General features: G+C 38.3%; 1 protein-coding gene and 1 pseudogene across 1 annotated transcript; both read right to left on the bottom strand.

Moving 5' to 3' along the window:
* Nucleotides 1–2197: 2197 nt before the first annotated feature.
* Nucleotides 2198–11505, bottom strand: LOC120287502 (annotated as a pseudogene).
* A 2513-nt stretch (nt 11506–14018) lies between these two features.
* On the bottom strand, nt 14019–18868 carry LOC104417861 (probable cysteine desulfurase). The gene is given in 7 exon segments (XM_039300488.1): nt 14019–14147; nt 14180–14419; nt 14601–15080; nt 15197–15261; nt 15264–15397; nt 15527–16028; nt 18423–18868. Coding segments are annotated over 7 exon segments (1896 nt in total). The 5' UTR covers nt 18769–18868.
* Nucleotides 18869–25487: the final 6619 nt, after the last annotated feature.

Below are 25487 nucleotides of genomic sequence, written 5' to 3'. Positions count from 1 at the left end.
ACTTCTATTAAATAACTTCATATTAACCAGTTTCTTCAGCAAAAATACCTGATTTGATGTGGACGGCTTTTCATAAATATTTGTTAGAATATCCATGGCTTCTTTTGCAGTTTTTGCTTTTGTGATGTGGTGCCCTGTCTTTTCGTCAACCCTAGACGAATCGCACCTAATGCCTTTCGATCAAGAATTTTCCATCCGGCTTCGTTGTCGGATCCACTTCCGCCATCTCGGGTTTCCAACCCTTATGTGGTGCATAGAGATCTTTTTGATAAAGATAATCCTCTATTTGTAGTTTTCACCATCTGAAATCCTCTCCATTAAACTTATCGATTATGATTTTATCTTCTGCTATACTATTTGCTTTCAATCGAACGTCACCAAAAAACCCTCGATGTTCTCGATTAGCCAACCCAGGCTCTGATACCAGTTGTTACGAAATTGCACATCGATTCCACAAAAAATAACGCTTGCAAACAATTCACTAGATAGAATATAGTAATAAAATAACAGAATCAGATGAATACACTAGAAAATTTGTTATCGAGGTTCACCCAAACTTGGGCTATGTCTCCGCGCAGAGGCACTCTGCGAATCCACTAGACTTCGAAAAAAGGTGGAATACAACGATGATCTTCTCTCAAGATCAGGGCACAAAGAGATTGAGAACCCCCATCAAGAAAAAAAACTCATTTTTTTTCTCTCTTTTTCTTGCCTCTTTATTTCTTTATTTATTTATTTTTTTTTTTTTTTTTTGCATCTTGACGGCTAGGGTCTTGCCATTGCTAATATAAATGTATCTCTTTTAACCTAAAAACAAATATGATAGAAAAGACAAAAAAGCCCCTAAAAACAAATATTTGGCTTCATCTATAACAAGATGTTGGGGAGAACCCGGGCAACAATTCACCATGAACAAACTCAATCCAGGATCAATTTCTCTCTCGAAACTAAACCAACCAAAATCAATTTAGTGCAAACAACAACCGGCCAATATAATCTCTGAATAAGTAATTGTTGACATTCCAAATTACCCCTATTGTCACGTGCTGGCCACGAAGGAAATAATAAGGGTGATAGTCTCCGTTTTGCTTGTGAAAATGTCTTTTTCCAGTGTTCATGAAGGGAATTTGAGCTAAGTGTTGGCAGAATTCTAGACACAGATACCAGAGTCGACAACCAAGTAGTTAATTGCCATGTGTTAGGTTATTGGAACAATACATTAGACTTGGAGTTTAAGTGGGATTAGCATTAGAGCTCAGGCAAGAATAACTGCTGTGTGAAATGTGCATAAAAATAGGGAAGCCGTCATTTACTTGATGAGCAAGTCATGTGAGCATCGTCGACAAATCAGGAGACAGTTGCTTATGGGTAATGTTGCCAAGAAAAAAGAAAACACGGAGAGTGTGAAGAGTGGCGCTCGAGAAGAAATAACCAACTGATGGCTACTAACTCACTTTATAAATACCGCAACCCGTTCAACGAGAAACCCCCCCGCACAACACAACAACTATTTTTACTTTATCTTAACTTTATCGCATTTTAGCTGTGGTTTTCAAGATTCTTGTAGTAGATTAAATTCCGGTGTGTCTCTTTGTTTGGTTTAGCATCATCGATTAAATTTTGGTGCTGTTCCACAAGCCTAGCGTCATTGATTAAATTCCGGCGTTGTGTTTTTTATCCAACAATATTGCTATTGATTAAATTTCAGCTATACACCTAAAACAAGCTGTGTCGTAGATTCAATTCCAATATAGTTTGAGTCTGAAGCGTAGGCTACCTAGCTATTTGTGTTCAAATTACATCGTTGATTAAATTCTAGTGTAATTTGTACTTAGAAGCTATTAGTCTTTGAGTAATTTGAGTATCAATTGTGAGAGTTGTACATACAAGTTGAGAATAAGATTTAACCTTGCATTTGACATTTGTTTTTGGATTCAGCATGGAATCCAAGTCTCCTACAATAAAACCAAAATGCAAACTTTGGTAAAAGATTTTTCATGGGAAACAAAACTGGCAAAAAAACAAATATAACGCCAAATTGATAAAGAAATAAAGCCAACAATAACACCAATGACTTAACGTTGAAATAAAATATAGAAAAAATCACGAATCACCCAAAACTTCCACTAATTATTAAGAATAGTGGGATACACAGCACTAGAGGCTCAATATAAGCATCACAATCATATTTTCTCATTACAAAGGTGAATCAATAAATTCAGAGTAGGAAAACTCTAATCGCGATTAGAAAATTTGGAGGATATTCCCAATGAATGAAATTGATCAACTCGTAGCCTTTAATCTCAAAGACTGTTCTCACAATTCACGAGTAGGTCATTTTGAGTCGGTACATGTATCTATAGATGGCTGTGACAATCCGCTTGGCTATTATCTTCAGATGACTCTTGGTGACATAGTACTTGAAGTTGCATAATCTATTCGTATGGACTTTGGATAGAACTTTTATTCAATTTAATTATTTTTTTTTCAAATCTTCTACGACATGCGGAAATACAGTAGCTCTGGCTCGATTTCTATCGGAGGCCTGCGTGGGGAGGAGATCCGCAAGATGTTTTGCACTCTCCCAATATGATGCATACCTGGCAATGAGGCTCTCATGTTTAGCATCTCCATTGAGATCTTTGCCTGCCCGTTTGTCATTTAAGATAGAAATTTTGCCGTTTCTTTCTTTCCCTACAATCTCCATGAATGCCTTCTTTTGAAGGTCCAGTTTCCACTTTTCAGGTTGAAATGATAGAGCGGCAGGAACCTCTGGCCATAAGAGGCTACAAACTCCAGTGCAGCAATAATGTACTCGAACTCCTCCGAAAGGTAGTAGGGAAAGCTGACTCTGGTCCATCCAGGCCTCACTCCAGCAAATCCCTGTTATAAAGGTAAACTCACAAAAGATCAGTGAAACGCTTGATCTTATATGTCTCTAAGAAATCTTCACATTTGTTGAGGGGTAGTGCCTAATAGACCCTTCTGTTAAAGATAGTGATTTGAAGACAGGATCTGTGGCAATACATAAGTCTGTGGCAATGCATAAGGAGAAAGAAATTAAAAACGAAGCTCACGACTGAGGTGCTCTGCTGATGAACCTCCTCTGCTGATGTTGTGCACGTGGCAATGAGGAAGAAGTGCAGAAGATAGTAAATTCAGAACTCATGACCGACATGAAAAGAGAGATTGTTCTTCAAGAGCCCGAAGACTTTCACAGGAAATACACGTGTTCTAATGCATTAGGGCGGTTAGTTTGTTAGATAAGTAATCGAAGTTGTTAAGTTGGTTGAAGAGTTTCCGTTTTATCTTCTTCTTCCTCAAGTCTTCAATATGTTGCGATGTACTCTGTTTTTCAATATATAGAAAACAGAGGATAGAGAGTAGAGAGATAGAGAGAGAGAAACAGAGACGAAGTGAGATTGTATTACAGAAGAGATGAAAAGCTCAGTGAATACATATTTTGTTCTTCGATTCAAGTAAATACAGAAGTTCCTTCGCTTCTACATTCTTGTATCTTGTTCATGATTTCTTCACACCTTCCCCTGTATGGCTATTATGGTTTGAAAACCTTCAAGGTTTTACATGTCATTGTCTTACAGGAAATAAAACAAGCATCTTACCTTTTGAATGGCACATCTGAATGCACGAGACTGAGCTTCACTGATGCCAAGTAGGGCATGACCATATGGACTGGCACAAGCGCACCCACCTGTCGCTTGAATGCCAAAGAGGTCACTGAGGAGAGTGGCAACAAAAGGTCCGTGGAGAGGCTTGTCTTTTTCGTTCCCCGTTTCTTCCCACAGGTAATGTTGGAAATATATGGCTTCGAAATGGGTTGAACAATGAAATTGGATCGAGTAAAACAACTCGGACTTTAAGGCGTGATATCACTTTCTTTAAGGATTTATTTGCTTAATAACGTTGCTAATGGTCATCAGCAAAAATCCTCCAGGATACAACAAAGTCTCGGATGAGAATATTAGATAGTAATTCTAGTATTTCTCCAAGGTCTCTCTAGGAAAACAATCGAAAAATTGGCTGCAGTTTTTCAGAAAGGAGACTCGAAAAATGACCACTTTTTTCTTTCAAAAAAATGACAAGTATATATATGAAACAATCTTGCAACTCTTCGTGAAAATTGCCAAAGAATGAACAAACACGTTTTTTAGAAAATTGTTCGAATAAACAAATGCGACTCTTCGGAAGAAGTCAAAAACCGAACAATTGCAACCTTTCAAAAAAAATAAAATTGCAAAACCGAATAAGTAATTTTTTCCAAAAGGTTGTCTTGAAAAAACACAAATAAAATTCGGAATAATAGTTTTTAAAAAAAAATAGAATTTCGAATTTCGAATTTTTGTTTTATATTTCATTTCCGAAAATTCTCAAATTAAAAGGCAACATTTGAATTAAAAAATAAAAAATAAAAAATAAATAAATAGCAAGGGATTAATGCTAATTAAACCGCGGGCGCGCATGCAAAATTGCGCACCCGCACGCGGGTATGATGGGGTCTAGCCTCACCCAATCATTCCTTTAACTACAAAAAGGAATTCCTACATTTTAAATTGACCCACTTGCTCCCACATTTTCTTTGTGGGACAAAATAAAAAGCACTCATTTTGTTTTAACAAACAAAATTCCAACAGGTAAAGCCCTCTCTCTCTTCCCTTCTTATCACGATCTGGTGGTGAATTAGTAGTTGAGTATATCAGGAAAGACAATATAGCCTGTCTCTTAGCTGTTCTGCTCCCGAGAATCTCTATGTTCTGGTTTTTGAGGAGCCTTTCGATTGCTTCTTTAATATACTCGTGCTCCAGTTTCTCAATTACTTCATATCCGAAGTAATCTTTCAATCAAAATGCCAATGCTGCTCTTGTGATCTGAATAATCTGCGGAGTCCCAGCATTCTCTCTTTCTTCAATGTCTTCCACATATAACGTATCCTGCTAGGCAAGTAAATTGACAAGTCACCAACTGATGAAAATCAGAATGCTTTCACGGTAATTGCTTTAGCTTTTGAATTTGCTCTATCGTTTTCAACAAAAAAAAAACGAAAAAAAAAAGAAAAAAAAAATTTGCTCTATCGTTCGCAAAAGATCAATGCTTTTACCTTTTCATTGAAACCATTCACATAATCAACAGTTCCCCCTCCGCAGGTTGATGGGGGAGATGATCTGAGCCGATAGAGAGCCTTGCTCATGAGCAGGATTCCTGAAGACCCTGGTCCACCAAGGAACTTGTGCACACTCAAGAAGATAGCATCATAGCCGTCGACTTTCCCCGACCTCATGTCGATTTCCATATAAGGTGCACTGTTCAAAATTAAGCAATTCAAGGCCAAGTCAGAGTAGTCGCTTCATTATGTTACCATGGAATTATATAGTCTTGAACCATATTCTTAGTAAATGCAAATGAAGAGTTCTCCAATTGAGTTAGAAAATGCAGGAAAATGAAGGCTCACCTAGCTGCAAAATCAAAGCAAGCAAAGGCACCAAATTAGTGAAGCAGCTTCGCGACAGCTCTTGTGTCGGTACAAATCCCGGTGACATTACTGCAAGCAGAGAATGAACCCAGAATTGGCCTGCTTTCATCTCGATAAGACTCGAGCTTTTGCCTTAAATCTTCCATGTCTATCAACCCATCTTCATCTAGTCCGATCTCTATGACCTCCGCTGGACTTTGCCTCCATGAGAGAAGGTTTTGTAAGAGTTTTTCTAATTGTGGACTACATTAATTGATATTGTAATTTACCGTTTAACGTTTACCATTTTACGGGGTTTGGTCTAAGGTGAGATAGAAGGTTTATTAATTAGTCTAATATGGGCTGGCTAGTGTGGGCCGAGTTGAGCCTGGCCCGTAATGAGAGGGACTGGTTAGAAACTCTATAAATAGTGCTCAAGTCTCTCCTCTAACCCTAATTTCTCACATGTATCCTCACCTAAGGGGCGTTTACCTAACGCTACATGTGAGGGGGCCGCCTCATTGAGCCAGTGATACAGAGGGCAATAGAGGAGAAGGACTTGCGTGTGGAATTGTTTTCGTTTCCGCTTTAAGAACAGTGGATCCCCTTGATGAGTGGGTAATCCCTTTTCTGCTTTCACTTTATGTTCGATGGATCCCAAAACAGGTGCGTTAATCTTTCTACTCAATTATGCATGTTCTTGTTCTAGTTATGGAGATCTTGGGGTTGCGCAATTTGCGTCCAACATGTGGTATCAGAGCAACCATAACCCTAGAACTTGAACGCATAAAGTTTTTGCCATAATTTGTGATTTTCGAGATTTTTTGTTCAATAAAAATAAAATTAAATCACAAATTCAAACTGGGCTCGACAAGACGAGCAAGACGGTTGGTGGTGCGTCGCCGGGGGAGGCCTCACGCGCCCCCACGCACCGCCAAGGCGTCGGAGACGCGCCCCACACACGGTCACGCGCAATCACGCGCTCCCACGCGCAGGGTGTGGCTCGCGCGTGTGCTCCACGCGCCATGCATTCAAGCGGCGCGTGAGGGCGCGTGGAGCGTCAGATCAATGCGTGGCCGGCAGCATTGGATCCGTATGGCTGTCCTCTATCTTGTGGTGAATTTATTTTACATGTTTGATATTTTATGGATGTGAAAATACATACGGAACCCTAAATACGTGTATTTTTAGTGTATTTTTGCGTATTTTTCTTATATTTTATGTGATTTTTGAAATATAAGTGTTGGGTTATAGGTATGTTATCACATAAACATTATAATGGTGTGATTCATTAATAAAAATTAAACTTTATTGTAAACTGAAACTGGCTTAATGAGATACAACCATTATGAAATAGTAATTGAGCTATGTGTTGAGCTGATGAGAAATAGTAAATGTTATGAAACTTTTGTTGCTCAAGCATACTCCTTGACATGCTGGTAATCTTTGAATGATAGACGTCTTAAGAACTCGTGACCAAACTGATTGTATTGATTAACTTATCTGCTGTATGTGGGTAATGCATGTCAATTAAGTTACTGCATATTGTACATGAACTCATCTGGTCACTTGTTAATGTCTATCAAGTTGAATATTTTTATAGTTAATGAGTATGACAATATTTACGTAGAGTAATAGTATCTACTGTTAAATTTTAGATATTTGGTTATGTGTTTTGACTCAAAATATAGGCCACTAGTTGATGTAATGATAAAAATTGGCTAATTAATCAGCTATTGGCCTTGGAGTCATGTTTTGCCTTATAAAACTCATGATCAATAGTTGATCAGCTATTAAGCTTGTCAATCTGGATGCTCTATATTGCTATTGATATTAACTTATGAGGAATCCTTTGGATCGGCATTCTTTTTATGTTGTTTTGGTTATCAGTAATCGGGGTGCACAAAAGATGCTTTCTTCTATATTATGAGAAGTTTTTTGTGTTGCTATGATCGGTGATCTCATTGAAGTCTGACTAACAGGTTCGCTATATATATATATATATATATGTATAAATAAAGATTTTATTAATGAATAAAACAATGTAATTAGCATGATATGTGATTTTTGTGATATGCTGCCCCTATCACTAAAGTTAAAATCACATGTATATGGTGTATGTGAGAAGTAAAGTTTATATCTCTGGTATGAGAGAATTTCAATGATTCAATTGAGTAGTGACCGCCAAAGTTATACGCTTGATTGGGTTTGAGAAATTTTGGTTTCGTATGATTATTGGGATGTCTCCTGGTCTAATGCGTAGTCATACTCCCAAAGGAGGTGATTGTGTATTAGTTCATGGAGGGATATATGATGGTGTGGTGGAGGAATGATTGATTCTAGTGATTCATATGCCCAAAGGTGATGAATTCACGAAGAATTGGAATATATTCTCATAACCGCTATCATGTGGGGAGTGTACAACTGCATGCCATGTATTCTGCCCAAAGGTGATTATATGATTATGCGTATAACTCTCTGGATGTGTACTTGTATGTCAAGTTACACAGTGCTCACATGATACTAATTATATACATTGCTTGGTTTTCAGTCACATTTTCTATAATTAATAACTTCATTATTATTAAGGTTTTTACTGCTTCAAATTTTAAGTAGTGGACATATGATTTGCTGCTTGGGAAAAGAGCAATAGAATTTGCTTACTGTTTATGAAGCGTTCCATTTAAGAACACTTGAAAAGAGGTTTGCCTGCGGACTACACTACTATAAGATGATGGAAGCCTTAGTTGCTTGAAATTATGTTTTGTCTGATATTGAAATTAGGACACATCTGCAAAGATTGACGTAATCGTAGAGGATAGCTGCTCTCAGACTATTAAAGATATTAGTAAGATGGAGGTTACTGTGTTTTTGTCTTTACCTATACAGATAATTATGGAATCTCCTGTATCATAGACTAAACTTGTTGAGGTTCAAGGTACTATTCTTGATATAGTTTATAATGAAATTTCTTAAACCTCTCAAGTGCAGAATGAAGTGGTTGCAGCTTTATTAAGGAGATTTGTTAGGGAAAGACGATCAGTTTTATCATCAGACTATATAGTCTATTTGTGAGAGCATAATGACATATTTATAAACATCGTTTCTTATTCTTAATCAAGTATGTGATTAGATGCCATAAAAGGCGGTATACAATCTTTGAAATATCATAGTGTTTGGAAACTAACTTACTTGCCTAAAGATCATAAGTTCATTAGTTGCAAATTGGCGTACAAAACTAAATGAATTTCAAAGAAATATTATAGAATTTAAAGCCAAATTGGTAGCTAAAGTTATCACTCTGAAAGAGGGGTGGATAGTTAATAGTGAAGAAATAAATATTTCTTTCTAGTATTTTTAAAGATTCTTTCAGAGTGAACGTGGCAATTATAATTTATTTTGATATGGAGTTACGCCAAATAGATACACAATCTATATTGTGTAATTTGAGAATTTTGCAACAGATGTTTCAAGTAAACTTGTGTGTAGACTGAAAAGTCTTATTAATAGTTTTAAGCAAGTTTTTAGATAATATTATTAAAGTTTCATGGTGTTATTATTTTGTTCAATTGGGAACAAAGTAATTCAATATACTGTAAGGTTAGTGGGAGGAAATTTATTTTTTCTCATACTTTATGTGCATAATATTTTGCTTACAAGTTGTGACCTTGAGACATCTTATATCCTTTGTACTGAGGTCTGTAAGGATTGTTTTTGCGATATTATATTAGATTTTCTCGGAGGACATTTGCTGATTGTATATTGGAAATATTCAATATACATTATTGCAAGCCAGTAATTACTCCTGTTGTTAAGAGTGATGGACTGAATCTATCACATTATCCTTATTTAAATATTGAGAAAATCTAATTAAATGGTGTACCTTGTGTTAGTGCACTTAAAAGTATAATATATGCTCGAATTTGCACTAGACTAAATATTGTCTTTGTGACGAGACTTTTAGTTAGATATTAATCAAATTCAGGACGTGATCACTGGGTTGCTGCCAAGAAGGTTTTGAGGTACTTAAAAGGACAAGAAATTATATGCTAATTTACAGACATGTTTAATTCTTGCAGTTAGTAGGGTATTTAGATATAATATGATGACAAGAGATTAATAACATATACATATTTATGTTAGTAGGAAATGCAGTAAATAAAATTCTATGACATCTTTTACTATGTAAGTAGTGCTAGTAACATTTTTTTAGGTTGTTACTTGGGCTATTAGGTTTCGGAACCTCATTAAGGAGTTGACCGTTTTTAATTTTATGAATTGACCCATACAGTTGTATTGAGATAACAAATTTGTAATATTATTTATTTACTACAGAGATCTCAAGGGGTCTAAATATATGGTAGTCAAAATTTTTGACCAAAAGGAAACGTACAAGAAGGTGATATAATAATATAATATATTTTCACAGATGATGTGGTTGCAAATCCATTAACTAAAGGCCTACGCCCATGTGTATTTGAGTGATATGTCATTAGTATGGACCTAGGAGTATCTTCGGATACTGTTGTTTAGTGAGAGCTATTTTGGCTTTATTTTGATAAAGATTTCATCTTTATTCGTTACACTTTGTAACGGTTTGATATGTATCAACTTTTGCATTTAATAAAATATTTTTGAATGTATTGTTATTATGTTGAATACATATTGATAAAGTCTCAAGGGATTGTTAAACCTTGAGTGAAGGCTAGGGGCATCCGCGCATCCAGTTATTAGCCTTGTGCATATGTCTGGTGATACATAAAGAAAGGTTAACCATAAGGACAAGATGTGGGTTCATTGGAACCATAAAACATTCTCTAGTGGCACAAATTTTTGTGACGCCTAAAGTTAAGAGAATGGTGACTGACAAATGGGATCTCTCTATGAGAAATGTTATCCATTTGCCACACTACCATATTGAATCCATATCAATAAAGTTGAGGACATTCGTGACCATGGAAGGCTCTGTGTGTATACATGCAGTTACCGCCATGATTCGATGTTTAAGACTTTATGGGATATGATTGACTATTAAGAATTATCTCTGGACCAATGTGCGCACATACAGTACGATTTCAATTAATATAGTCCAAGTGGGAGAATGTAAGAGTTTTTCTAATTGTGGACTACATTAATTGATATTGTAATTTACCGTTTAACGTTTACTGTTTTACGGGGTTTGGTCTAAGGTGAGATAGAAGGTTTCTTAATTAGTCTAATATGGGCTGGCTAGTGTGGGCCGAGTTGAGCCTGGCCCATAATAAGAGGGACTTGTTGGAAATTCTATAAATAATGCTCAAGTCTCTACTCTAATCCTAATTTCTCACATGTATCCTCACCTAAGGGGCGTTTACCTATCGCTACACGTGAGGGGGCCGCCTCATTGAGCCAGTGATACAGAGGGCAATAGAGGAGAAGGACTTGCGAATGGAACATTGTGTTTCCGTTTCTGCTTTAAGAACAGTGGATCCCATTGATAAGTGGGTAATCCCTTTTCTGTTTCCGCTTTATTTTCGATGGATCCCAAAACATGTGTGTTAATCTTTCTACTCAATTATGCATGTTCTTGTTCTAGTTATGGAGATCTTGGGGTTGCGCAATTTGCGTCCAACAGGTTTGAGTGGTGCTCATAAGGCCCGACTAAGACCACCCATCTCTCTTAGCTTGGCATGCACTTAATCATCCTCTCTCTTAGGATCGATGGCACTGCAATGCCCATGACTTCTTGGAGTCACTTGATCGACCCAGTGGATCCTGATCAGCAGAACAAGATCGCGTCCTCGGGTCCACCTCCTAAGCACCGTTTGATGTAGCTCGAGGCCTCGTGCACCGTCTTGGTGGTCCGGCGACCCACGTGGCTATCAGACGTGTGCCGTTTACCTATATGCACATCCATAAAAGTACCATTCAATTTAGTGGTTTTATCTAATATACAATATATAACGTGTACCATGGGATTTTGACTATTACAGGATTAAAAGGTTAGAGATAAAAGTCAAAGGATAAACCGGAGTCGTACACGCACTTGTACACGCCATGGACAGTGATGTGGCCTATATTAATTTAACCTTCGTAGCATGAGTCATTCAATAATAAATGAAACTCAAACTTTTGATTTTAAAAATTTGAAGGTGAAAAAATAGTAGTCATCGACTTATATCCTTGGATGATATACCATGACATATGATCTTGTCCATATATATATATATTTATTTCTTATCACGTCCGTAGCACAACGTTGAGTACGTAAGTGATTGAATCATAGCTGCTAAGGACATAATAATAATTTCGAAAGTGTGAAGCGCTAAAAGTAATAAGCCATCACAACCGCAAAGAATTAAAATTATTATAATTGCGTACTCCAAAGATGCGCACTCCCACAATGATACTTGCAACCCTTCAATGATTCGTGCGCCCACCAACAATGCATTTGACTTGTAAAGAAAAATTAATACTATCATATAGTTCGATTATCGGCATAGGAAACATGGACCAGAAGCGTGAAAAGCTACGTGCGTTCATGCTGAGCCCCACAGATAAGTTTGGACTTATCATTTATGCCAAAGATGAAGAATTGGTGAGCAACTCTGCCAGACTGGGTTACACTAGCACCTGGAGATGTTGGATCCTTTAGATTTCTTGCACCTTGTCTGATGGAGGTATGGAGGTATGCCTAGATGTGGTTTAGCCAGTTTTTTACTGCTACTATTTCTTCCCATTGCCAGATAAAGCCTGCAATTTTGAGCCATTCATTTGCAGACTCATGTCTGTAGCGATGAAGCTTGAAAGTTGACTTGCGGCATATGAGATGAAAAGGGTCTGTAAAATCAAAGGAAGCTTCAGGGGAAATAAGAAGGTGACAATGGAAAGCCTCAACTTCTTTTGGCAAGCTATTTATTCTGAAAGTACCAGCATGTATTAACGCCATCTTTAAGTTTTGTCTGCATTCTTTCCTTCCTGTATCATTTCTTCCTTTCGATTTTAACTTTATTAGTTTGTATGATTGAGCCTTTTTTTCTTTTGAAAGAGATTAGAGCTAATATGCACATAAGCAAAAGATGATGCAGATATATCTCTAGGGAGGAAACCTTCTGTTCCTTTGAAGCTGGCAGAAAAATTGACAATAGTGGCTTCACTTTTTTTTTTTTGGTTTGATTTTCAAAATATCATATTGTGCTTTATTGCATGTTTCTGTGGTGGTTAGAGGCTGCTTAAGGTTTGTTGATTCTCTGAGGAAGCCGAGTCTACCTGATAGTCCAAGGGATAGTTCAAGTGAGTTCACATACAGTGTTAAAAGCTTGTGTAGTGGTAAGCGTTGTTTTAGAGACTATATCTGACCACCGCATGTTTAAGATTAATATGTTGTTCGTTTTGTAATGATATTTAGCAGTTGAATTGAAAGTCAATCTTGGTCATTTAGGGCGCCTATAATAATCATTCTATTTCTGTTTAAAACTATTTTTCTGTTTGGAATAGAAATTCATTTGATAATGCAACGTCATATTTTTTTTTTGGAATAAATTTTTTATTTAGAAATAGGTTTGAAACAGAAATGACTTCTTTATATTTAGAATAGAAATGAGAAATAAATATTCTTTTTATTGCTTGTCCTCACTACTTGCCGTCCCCGTACTTGTTGCTACCGCCCATCATCTATTGTTTGCCACTCGTAGCCCGCTCGCTAGCCAGCCCACCGTTTGTCACCACTGGCTGTCTATGGCCATCCGCCGCCGAATGTCTGCCTTGTTTGTTGGCCCCCTTGCCGCTACCCACCTGCCACTAGCCCCCTTGCCGCTGGCAATTGTTGCTTGACGCTGCGATCCGCTGGTATCCGGGAGGGAGAAATTTTATATTGTTATCAAACGATTTTCTATGTCGAGAACATAAATTTTGAATCTTTATCAAACATGTTTTTTTTTTTCTCAGAAACTCATCTAAGAATAGAAATAGAAAAATCTATTTCTGTTTTGGAGATCAATTTTGACCAAAATAGTTATTATTCGTGCCCTAAGCGATTAGTAATTTCTAACCATTCTTGACATATTTGATTTGAATATCCAATTAAAATAACTGTTGACATATTGAACTGTTTACAGTTACGTATAGGATTAGTGAACATGGTTTAGGCTCATATCTGTGCCTTGACCTCATTGTATTGATAAGCAGCTGGATATGTATTCATGCGAATGTAGTTATATAGTAAGTGTTATAACTTATTGCGGGGTTCCTCTTTCACTATCAATCTGTCATCATGATGCACATGGTGAGTTCTCCGATCTCGGTGAAGGCCCATTTCAAGGATGCTAAAACACTTGCCATTTAAGCATTGGGATTGATTGAGAACATTGATGATGGCGGAGAGAATGTTCCCACAATTCATGAATTTGTCATTTTGAGCTGTTTCATAGATATGCAGTTGGCTGTAAGAATCAGCTTGGTTATCATCTTTAGATGACTCATGGTCACATAGTATTTGAAAAATTGCATAGTCTATTAGAATAGATTTTGTACACGCTTTTATTCAATTTAATTTTCTTTCACAAATCTTCTACTAGAGGCGGAAGTATAGCAGCTCTGGATGAATATCTACTTGGAGCCTGGGCGGGGAGGGAAATTCGGGGAGGAGACCTGCAATATGTTTTGCGCTTTCCCAATATGACGTATACTTGGCAATGAGGCTCTCATGTTTAGCATCACCATTGAGATTTTTACCAGCCTCGTTGTCATTTAAGATACAAAGTTTGCCCTTTTTTTCTTTCCTACAATCTCCATGAATGCCTTCTTTTTGAAGGTCCAATTTCCAGTTTTCAGGTTGAAATGATAGAGCAGAAGGAACCTCTGGCCAAAAGAGGCTACAAACTCCAGTGCAGCAATAATGTACTCGGACTCCTCCTCCGAAAGGTAGTAGGGAAAGCTGACTCTGGTCCATCCAAGCTTCACTCCAGCAAAACCCTGTTATAAAGGTAAACTCACAGAAGATTAGTAAAATGCTTAATCTTATATGTCACTAAGAAATAATTTCATTGGTTGAGGGGTACTGCCTAATAGATCCTTCGCTTGTATGGCTATTACAGTTTGAAAGCCTTCAAGGTTTTATGTAACTGTCTTACAGGAAAGAGAACAAGCATCTTACCTTTTGAATGGCACATCTAAATGCATGGGACTGAGCTTCACTGATGCCAAGTAGGGCATGACCATATGGACTGGCACAAGCGCACCCACCTCTCGCTTGAATGCCAAAGAGGTCATTGAGGAGAGTGGCAACAAAAGGTCCGTGGAGAGGCTTGTCTCTTTCGTTCCCCATTTCTCCCAACAGGTAAAGCCCTCTCTCTCTTCCCTTCTTATTACAATCTGGTGGGGAATTAGTTGTTGAGTATATCAGGAAAGACAATATAGCTTGTCTCTTAGCCGTTCTGTTCCCGAGAATCTCTATGTTCTGGTTTTTGGAGAGCCTTTCGATTGCTTCTTTTATGTACTCGTGCTCCAGTTTCTCGATCACTTCATTTCCCACGTAATCTTTCAACCAGAATGCCAATGCTGCTCTTGTGATCTGAATAATTTGTGGAGTCCCAGCATTCTCTCTTTCTTCAATGTCTTCCACGTATAATGTATCCTGCTAGGCAAGTAATTTAACGAGTTACTTGACTGATGAAAATTAGAATGGTTTTTTGGCAATTGCTTTATCTTTTGAATTTGCTCTTATCTTTTGTAACAGATCAATGCTTTTACCTTTTCATTGAAGCCATTCACATAATCAACAGTTCCTCCTCCAGAGGTTGATGGGGAAATGATCCAAGCCGATAGAGAGCCTTGCTCATGAGCAGGATTCCTGGAGACCCAGGTCCACCAAGGAACTTGTGCACACTCAGGAAGATAGCATCATAACCGTCGACATCCCCTGATCTCATGTCGATTTCCACATAAGGTGCACTGTTCAAAATTGTATAGTCTTGCAACATTTCCTCAGTTGAGTGCAAACGGTTTTTTATTATTTGGATTATCTATTTGAATAAAGAGTTCTCCGATTGAGTTAGAAATTCCATGAAACTGAAGGCTCACCTAGCTGCAAAATCAAAGCAAGCAAAGGCACCGAATTGGTGAAGCAGCTTCGCGACAGCTCTTGTGTCGGTACAAATCCCGGTGACATTACTGCAGGCTGAGAAAGAACCCAGAATTGGCCTGTTAGCATCTCGATAAGACTCAAGCTTTTGCCTTAAATCTTCCATGTCTATCGACCCATCTTCATCTAGTCCGATCTCTATGACCTCCGCTAGACTTTGCCTCCATGAGAGAAGGTTTGAGTGGTGCTCATAAGGCCCGACTAGGACCACCCATCTCTCTTCGCTTGGCATGCGCTTAATCATCCTCTCTCTTAGGAGCGATGGCACTGCAATGCCCATGACTTCTTGGAGCCGCTTGATCGACCCAGTGGATCCTGATCCGCAGAACAAAATCACGTCCTCAGGTCCCCCTCCTAGGCACCGTTTGATGTAGCTCGAGGCCTCGTGCACTGTCTTGGTGGTCCGGTGACCTACGTGGCTGTTCGATGTGTGTGAGTTACCTATATGCACATACATGAAGAGTAACCTCCAGTTCAGTGGTTCTTCGTATATAGGATTGACATTGAAGATGGTCAGCGCACAGCTAATCTTGTAGAATGTGTACCGTAGGATTTTGATTATCATAGGATGAAAATGTTTGGGAAAAGCGTGAAATGACGATAAATTTGGGTCGGACACCCTCTTTTACACACCTAGAGTCATCAACTTTATTCATTCGGACAAAACATTGGAAATATTTGACAAAGCACAGGATATAGAAAAGATGGTTGTGTGGAGAATTGCAACTTCTCGTCTTATAAACATCGACTTTTTGCCTTGTCTTGTCATACATTGACCTACTGTTTATTAGACAAAGTCCATTGGAATGAAATAGGCGAAAGTCTAAGAGGATTGTTCCCTGTTTTGGTCTGCCCACTGAAAATTACTTTATTGTCCACGGGCAGGAATGAGAAAAAGAGAGAGGCTAAACTAAGGAATTATGGAAAAATACACGACACTGAGATGACTTTAAATATTTGTATCTATTATATTTCAAATATTGTACCGATTTGAGCATGTCTTTAAAAGGCTTCATCTAAATTCTAGGACGTGAAACTTTGAAGGTATTCCCCCTTAGGTGTAGAAAAGAAATATTTGCCTAGGAACTTGGAAGCCTAGGGGGAGGGGAGGTAGATTCCCCATTACTTCTTCGGAAGTAGCTATCACTGGGTAGATAGGTATAGTAGCCTTCCATGTCTGGGGTGAGGTGATAGAACACTCTAATGTTCCTGCTAAATCGACCCGTGCTTCGCATAGTATCTTGTAACCAAGTTGTCAACTTAGTACCCCCAATTTACAAGATACCATGTAAGGCATTTGATACTAAATATAAATCAAATGTTGGATGACAAAGTCAAATAATAAAAATCAAAAGTAAAAAGTAAAAGTCACCGACGTAGGCCCTCGTATGATATATATCGTTGAGAGTGACATTGCCTATATACGTGTATGATATATATCGTTGAGAGTGATATTGCCTATACACGTATAAGCGTGCAAGTTTCGGTACATGAGTGATTGAAATGTTATTACAAAGATCATAAAATGATTTCGGGTACATTTGGGAGTGGCATTTAGAAGCCACTTTGAACCCCCAAAGCTCCTTGGGCCAATTTGTGGGTGTTTGGTAAAATTTTTTGAAACCCCATTTGGGGAATGCCAGCGTTCACAAGGCTGAAAGCCCAAGTAGGTAGGGGGCTGCCTTGGGCTTTCATCATTCTTGAGATGCTGAGCTCTGAGCCAAAATAAAAAAAATTTCTTCCCAAATTGTCTTCATTGATTTTTCATTTTTCGGATTTTTCCCTGATTGTTCATCTTCTTCTATCTTCTTCTTCGTGAGCGGTTGTTGACGAACGGCACGCAGTCGCCGGCGATCGTCACGCCTGGCACACCGTGACCTCCGTGCGACCCTCAGGCAAGGGTGCGTGACCCGCTGCACCATGACCTCCACCATGGTTGCGCCACCCTTCAGCGAAGGTCGTGTGACCCCTATCGAGAGGTCGCCGTGGAGGTCGCAGGGTTGTGTGACTAGATGTGGTTGTCGGTTGCGACCTTCAGGCGACCTCCGCAGAGGTTGCGACCGTGAACCGTTTGGTCGCAAATCTGGTCGCTGGCCGCGACCTTCGTGCTGCGACCGGATGGGTTGCCGACTGCGACTTTCAGGCGATCTTTGTGGAGGTTGCGACGCAGATCTGGTCGCTACCGGATTTGGTTGCCGACCGTGCTTCAGGCAACCTCTGCGGAGGTCACGACCTTCGTGCTGCAACCAGATGTGGTCGCCGGTCGCGACCTTAGCGCTACAACCAGATGGGTCGCCGGTCGCAACACAGATCCGGTTGCTGGCCGTGACCTTTAGGCAACCTCTGCGGAGGTCACGACCTTCGCGCGACCCATCTGGTTTCCCCGACCCTCGCTGGACGGCCTGCATCGGACCGCCCGCCCTTTGCCGAACCACTTGCTCTTAGCCGGCGACTACTTGTTCTTGGCCGGCCAACTCTTCTTTTTTCCAAACACTATTTCACATAAAGGTATTTCACAAAGGACTTTTACAATATAGTTTACCAAACACAATTTGCATTTTGGAAAACACCTTTCACTCAACGGCTTTTGTATTTTCCCAAAGCCTTCGTATGTTCGGAGAAAGTCAACCCTTCGACAAAGCGTACGCACTCCGATAATGCATTTGACTTGCAAAGAATTAACTAAAGGAGGAGTTCCCTTTTTAAGGAAAATGACTTATTAGCTTAGGAAAAATGTCTTATTAGCTTAGTAAATGCAACTGTAGATGAATTGTATCTATGGCCGTCCGTGTGCGAAATTAGAATAAAAATCTCTTAGACACTTGACACACGTACCGTAAAACGGAAGGATGTTGTCGACGATGAAGTCCTCAACATAGCGGATGCAGCGGCCGGAGGCGGTGCTGTCAGCGTATGTGAGCCGTCGCCTGCCGAACGGTGAGTCAAACTCGGCATCACTGCCGATGATCTGAGAGCGGAGCCACGAGACCTTCTCCACGTCGGAGATGCCTCCCGCCGCTGCTGGGACTCCCACTCCAAGCTTCCGAAAGGATGCGGAGTGCTTGCACAGATCACTCCTTGATGGTAATGGCGATGGTGACGGACTACCCTTGCCATTTCTTGGGTTGATGTACTTGTTAATGTTGTTGAGATGGGTTTGCCTGGGTTGCTCTAGTTCCATCTGCCAAGGGAAGAAGAAATTAACAGGAGATCAATGGAAGCAGAATATTTCCGAAATTATTTTTGAGGGTATGGGGGAAGGAATGACTCATCCCCTGGACTTAGAGAGGGTTTGGCGTGAGGGTATAAGGGAAAGAATGACTCATCCCATGGACTTAACTAGAGAGGGTTTGGCGTGAGAAGTCAAAATGGAAGCAGAATAATTAATTAAGTAATTATATATAGATTCTGGAGAGCATGTGACTATGGGTTGGCGTCTTGGATTTGAACGCCCATTGGCTCTCTCTGCTCACAGACAGACTCGATACTTCTTTTTGATACTTCTTTCCACTGGACATCGCGCATCCCCATATTCTTTTTTTTTTTTAAAATTGTGGCTGGCGAGGGCCCGCGAGGGGCCCACGAATGAAGGCTTCCAAGCCCTTGTTAGAGGCTATGAGGTCAAAGGCCACCCTCGCCCTTGGGGTCAGGTGAGGCTTGGTGGTCCTCACCTGCACTTGGCGATGGCCTGCATGAGGGTTGAGACCCTTGCTAGCGGCCGATAGGGCTTGGATGCCCTCACCTAGTGGCCAACAAGAGTCACCATGACTTGGGTGAAGGCTGCCCTCGCGGCCTCTTGCGAGGGTTTAGCAGCCCTTGCTTGTGGCTGGCGACGGCTTGTGTAAGGGCTGTGACCCATGCCAGCTACAATTAAAAGAATAGGATAACCACGTTCATATCAATGATTTCTTGCAAAACTGGCCGGATAAATATAATTGACACAAATGCAAAATATTTAAGATTAAAGTAATCCGATTAAAATATTTATAGCTAAATTGGTACTAATAGAATATCTGTAAGACTTTTTTTGTGCTTTTTCCTATAATGATATGCTTGATTCTATGCATGTTATGACGCTTTGTCTAAAACTAAAAATCCCACGCCGGACGCGGAACTCTTGTAACTACGGTGAACGAGACTGCTATGGTCGCTCGTTTCTACCTTTTTCTCCTTGACTACCTGACTTTTATCAGTCTATTCCAGGGTGATAATGGACCACTTATGGAGTGCACCCTAACCAGCTGTCTATATCTTTAAACTCAAAGTTGATCCTTACCTAATCAATAAAATAATAGAAATATAAATTTTTACGGTCGACAAGTGGTCCATTATCATCCTCTGTTCCAGCTCACGATGCCTAATCCCATAAAAACATGGGGCTCGCCGGATCTGGGGATTCATCTTCTGCCTTTGCTGCTTCTGATTGGTGCGTTGACGTCAATTTAAGTAATTCATTTCCCACACGGTCGTGCCCCATGCCATTTGCTCAATTCCGCGAGAATCGCACTTTTGAGAGAGAGAGAGAGAGAGAGAGAGAGAGAGAGAGAGAGAGAGAGAGTTCCTTTACCTCATAGCTTGTTTTATTCCATATCAACTAATAAAAAAACAAATGTATGTAGCATCAATAAACCTCTTCCATCTTCTCTGTCATGAGAACATTTGTATGGATCAGGTGGACAGGACAAACTAATCTTTTTTTTAATGAGTAACATAAATTATTTGTATGTGTGCACGCCAAAGACAAAAAGGAATCAAGAAAATGGGAGTTAGGGTTATTTTGGGGAATCACTGAGATGTGTTTGGTAACATTTCTGTTCCCAAGAATAATTTATGTTCAAAAATATTTTTTTTCTATTTTTTTTTTGGACGAGTTTTTGAGTTGAATAACGCGTATGAGACTAAGAATAATTTCTATTTTGAAATAGAAAAAGAATATAAATGCGTTTGGTATGATTGTAAAAATTCTTATTCCCATTCTCTGGGTGAAAATGAATAACAAACTATACCAGAGGAAGCATTTCCTTGGGTGCATCTAGTGTTTGGAGAAGCATACACAGACAGCAAAACTGATTTGCTCAGACCAGCTTTCAAAATGCCAAATCCAATTGGGGTGCTAGGTGAATGTTGCACAATCGCTGAGAAGGAAAATAGCATATCGAGACCATGATTGTGGATCACACAGAAGCAAGCAAGCAGAGCGATTTCAAGGAAGTCCCAGGAACTGTCACGATCCAGAAGACCTGCAGCAATTTACCCAGCCAACCCCACCAAAACAAAAGAAAAACAAAATTCAGACTCTTGCAACAGAATATAGACCAATCACTTAGTGGCAATTTAGAAGAAAGAATAGGTGTAAAAGTGAAGCATGAAAGGTTTGGCATACCTAACTGGGACAGAATTTGCATGCTCAATGGGGATGTATCTTCTAAAGTTCTAGAAATCAAACTAATCCGAAGAATGTAAAGCAGTGCAAAATGAGCCTCACAAAGGAGGATCAGGGATTGTCGTATCTGTCTGCCAATCTCATGGCCCAATAGATATACCAGAAAAAATATCACTGAGGCAAAGATCAGAAGGATGCAGAAATTAGTGAAATTCTGTTATCTCACATAATAAGCATTACAAGAGACTGAGGAATGAAATAAATTTAGTTGTGAGAACTCAATTAAATTGAATATGAAAGCACACAGCCGTTACTTACTATATACAGCATGGGTGAAGCCAGGTTTCATTGCTATGAGAAATATCAAAGCCAACATAATAGCCCTTGAACATTTTCGTAGTCCCCAAGTAACAGTAGCAACAATCAATACTTTGGTATCCTCTACTGCATTCAAAAGACAAAACCTCAGAAGACAAACTGGAGATATGCCTATTTCAGGATGTTAAATAGCAAGACATGACTTAAACAAGAAAAGTCTAAAAAATCGAAATGCGCAGCTAAGGATGACATGACAAAATAAAAAAACAGGGACATTGAGATACTTGTATCCAACATGGAGGAGTAATAAAAAGCATACATGATGATGTCAGCTTCATTTAATGCACGATGTCCCACTAAACACATGCATCAATGGTGCCATAATATCCTAAAACAAGATACTTTTTGAGGCAAAACGGAGGGACCGCCAAAATACTGAAGTAGATCACTGAACTTCAATGTAGGAGAAAAGAACCAGCAATCCTCAAAATTACCCCATTTTTTGTTATCCCATAGAGTTTAAAAGTCAATGTCTTACTTCTTGAGGTATTCTTGCTTCCTAATCAGTCTTAAAGCACTCATTTTGACCCATCATCATCATTTTAGGTGAATCAGGATCATATTTCTAGCAAGCAGTATTCTCAGCTAGAATGCCGGCCCAAAAGTTTGTGGATAAGCTGTATCAAGTTTCTTATCAGGGGCGGGAGGTATGATAGGCAGCAAAAATTTCATTAAAACAGTGACCACAACATCAAAAACTAGTTTTCCTGAAATCATGACTTGGCAATTGTCAACAAGACTCTATATTAACCGCATTCGGATATGATGCTATGCAATACGATCAACACATGACTCAAAAACATTTTTCATGCAAGTAGCACCATCAAATGAGAACATGACAGATAGATAAACATGCCCATCATTCATCAACTTGAAGTCTCCTCAACATCAAATAAGGACCTTTTTCTCTTCATATGTATAAGATTTTTCGGGTTGCGTGCTAAATTAACGCAATTACATAATTTGGATTATTCAATTGTTTCGTTAAAGAAAGGATTTTTGTCCATGAAGGTAGATTTCGGAAAAAAAAAATTGGTTAGTGTTAAAAATCTTAGTAAAAAATTATAGGCTATCTGATTATTAAATAAATTGTTATTAATTTACCGGCATTTCTATGAAATACCAGATTTGAACAGCCTGCAAAATACCAATTTTTTGTAATTACGTAATTTACACAATTCTACTGTTATGTTATAATTGCTTAAAAAGTTGGTAAGTGCTAATAAAATGCTGTTGAAAAATTATGTTTCACCTGACTTCTAAGTAACGTGTTGATTATTTATTATCGTCTTTACAAAATTATTCTCTTATTTACAGTTGGCTAATTAACCTTTTTCTATGTTTTTATAAGCATTTATACACTTTCTTCCTAATACTCGAGATTGACCAACTTTTATATAAATGTGTTGATCTTTATTTCTGTGTCTTACCAATTTTTCTCCCGTTATGTTACTAACTAGTTTAGGTTAACCAACTCTCATCTAAGTTGCTTACGGATGCTTATTTATTTATTTTGATTTTACCAAATTTTCTATTAAGTTACCTCTTTTATTTGTCTTGCTTACCAATGCATTGAATTTACCAACTCTTTTTAGAACCTACCAATAGTAATAAGAGCAATTGTGAACTTTTCTTCAATTGGAATATCAACTAGTTATGTGTTACTGCCTCTTTTTTTGAGTTGGCTATCAATAATTATTTATCTATTTTAATTACCAATTTCTCTTTATCTCTAAGAAAAAAATAAATATAAGTAAGGAATTCAAATGAGAGATGGTAAATTGAAACTAGTTGGTAATTTAGTATAATAAAAGTTGTTCGGTCTAATTTAGATTGGTGATTTCACATAAAAATTGAAAAAATTGAAGCAATCGTAATTTATGCAAACAAATATTAGTAATTTCATACAATAATGTATAATTTGCAAATTGTAAAAATATAGAAATTTTCTAAAAGTGTTGGTAAGTTAACTAAAAGTTGTAAGAAATTCTTACCTAATGGTTGTTTGACACTTACTAAAACTTATTGAAATTTATTGGTACGGATAAAGGTTAGTACTTCTTGGCACGGAGTAATAGATTATCTATCTCATAATGCATGAGAATATTATTATTGAAATCTTTATTATATATTTTGACTGTTTGTTGGATGTTATTTGTAGCTTTCACTTCCAGAAGAAGCAAAGTTGTTTCCGGTCTATGCAGTTTCCGATGCCGTATGAAATCGAACTACAGAACAACATATTCCTTTATACGTCAAATGCATTAGTTTAGTGCATAAACATATTATGAAATCATTGTATACTGTTTATAAGCTCTTTACAATGACTTTATAAGCCTTCCCTTTAGCATTTGGTGTTTTGTTGCGTGTTTCTGGGGTTGGATGCTTCTTTAAGGAACTCAAGACCACTTGATAGTTCTAGAGATAGTTTATTTATTTATTATTATTATTTTTAAATCTTACTCTTCTTTTCTATATAAATGTGTGTGCGATGCTCAGGAGAATTGAATCTTGGACCTGGTACTCTCCGGCCCTACCCCTCAATCCCTTTATTAGAAGGGCTGCATGCTGTTGGCACTCGAGGGATGGTTTGAGTTATCTTACAGCATTAAAAGCTTGTGTAGTGGTAAGCCTTGTTTCAGAGACGATTTCTAACAGCTTCTTGGCTAGAATCAATAGAAGAAGTAGTATTACTTATTTAGGTTTCCTCTTTCACCATCAATCCGTCACCATGATTCACATGGTGAGAGTGCTCTTGAGGTCTGATCAATATTTATAGGTGCTCTCAAGTTATTGGCATCAAGCTTGGACATAAAAGTTGATCTTGGCGAGCGCTATTGTTAACCACGGTAAAACACTCAGCACGTAAGCGCTGGGATTGAGGAGGGAAATAATTGACAATGGTGTAATGGAGAGATGTTGGGGAGAACCCGGGCAACAATTCACCATGAACAAACTCAATCCAGGATCAATTTTTTTCTCGAAACTAAACCAACCAAAATCAATTTAGCGCCAACAACAACCAGCCAATATAATCTCGGAATAAGTAATTGTTGACACTCAAAATTACCCTTATTGTCACGTGCTAGCCATGAGGGAAATAATAAGGGTGATATTGTCCGTTTTGCTCATGAAAATGTCTTTTTCCAATGTTCGTGAAGGGAATTTGAGTTAAGTGATGGCAGAATTCTAGACACAGATACCAGAGTTGACATCCAAGTAGTTAATTGCCACATGTTAGGCTATAGGAACAATACATCAGACTTGGAGTTTAAGTGAGATTAGCATTAGAGCTTAGGCGAGAATAATTGGTGCGTGAAATGCGCATAAAAATAGGGAAGCTGTTATTTACTTGAGCAAGTCATGCGAGCATCATCAACAAATCAGGAGATAGTTGCTTATGAGTAAAGTTGCGAAGAAGAAAAGAAAACACGGAGAGCGTGAAGAGTGGCGCCCGATAAGAAATAACCAACTAATGGCTACTAGCTCACTTTATAAATACCGCAACCCTTTCAACGAGAAATCCCCCTGTACAACACAACAACTATTTTTACTTTATCTTGACTTTATCACATTTTAGTTGTAATTTTCAAGATTCCTATCATAGATTAAATTCCGGTGTGTGTCTTCATTTGGTTTAGCATCGTTGATTAAATTTTGGTGCTGTTCCACAAGCCTAGCGTCATTGATTAAATTCCGAACCTGTGTTTTTTATCCAACGGTATCACTGTTGATTAAATTTCAGCTATACACATAAAACAAGCTGTGTCATAGATTCAATTCCAATATAGTTTGAGTCTGAAGCGTAGGCTACCTAGCTATTTGTGTTCAAATTACATCGTTGATTAAATTCTAGTGTAATTTGTACTTAGAAGCTATTGGTCTTCGAGTCATTTGAGTATTAATTGTGAGAGTTGTACATACAAGTTGAGAATAAGATTTACCCTTGCATTTGACATTTGTTTTTCGGATTCAGCACGGAATCTAAGTCTCCTACAATAAAACCAAAATGCAAACTTTGGTAAAAGATTTTTCATGGGAAACAAAACTAGCAAAAAAACAAATATAACGCCAAATTGATAAAGAAATAAAGCCAACAATAACACCAATGACTTAACGTTGAAATCAAATGTGGAAAA

The sequence above is a fragment of the Eucalyptus grandis genome, chromosome 8 (assembly GCF_016545825.1).
Source record: "Eucalyptus grandis isolate ANBG69807.140 chromosome 8, ASM1654582v1, whole genome shotgun sequence".
NCBI lineage: Eukaryota > Viridiplantae > Streptophyta > Magnoliopsida > Myrtales > Myrtaceae > Eucalyptus > Eucalyptus grandis.
Note: the sequence above shows the minus strand (reverse complement) of the source record. Positions and strands in the feature narration are given on the sequence as shown.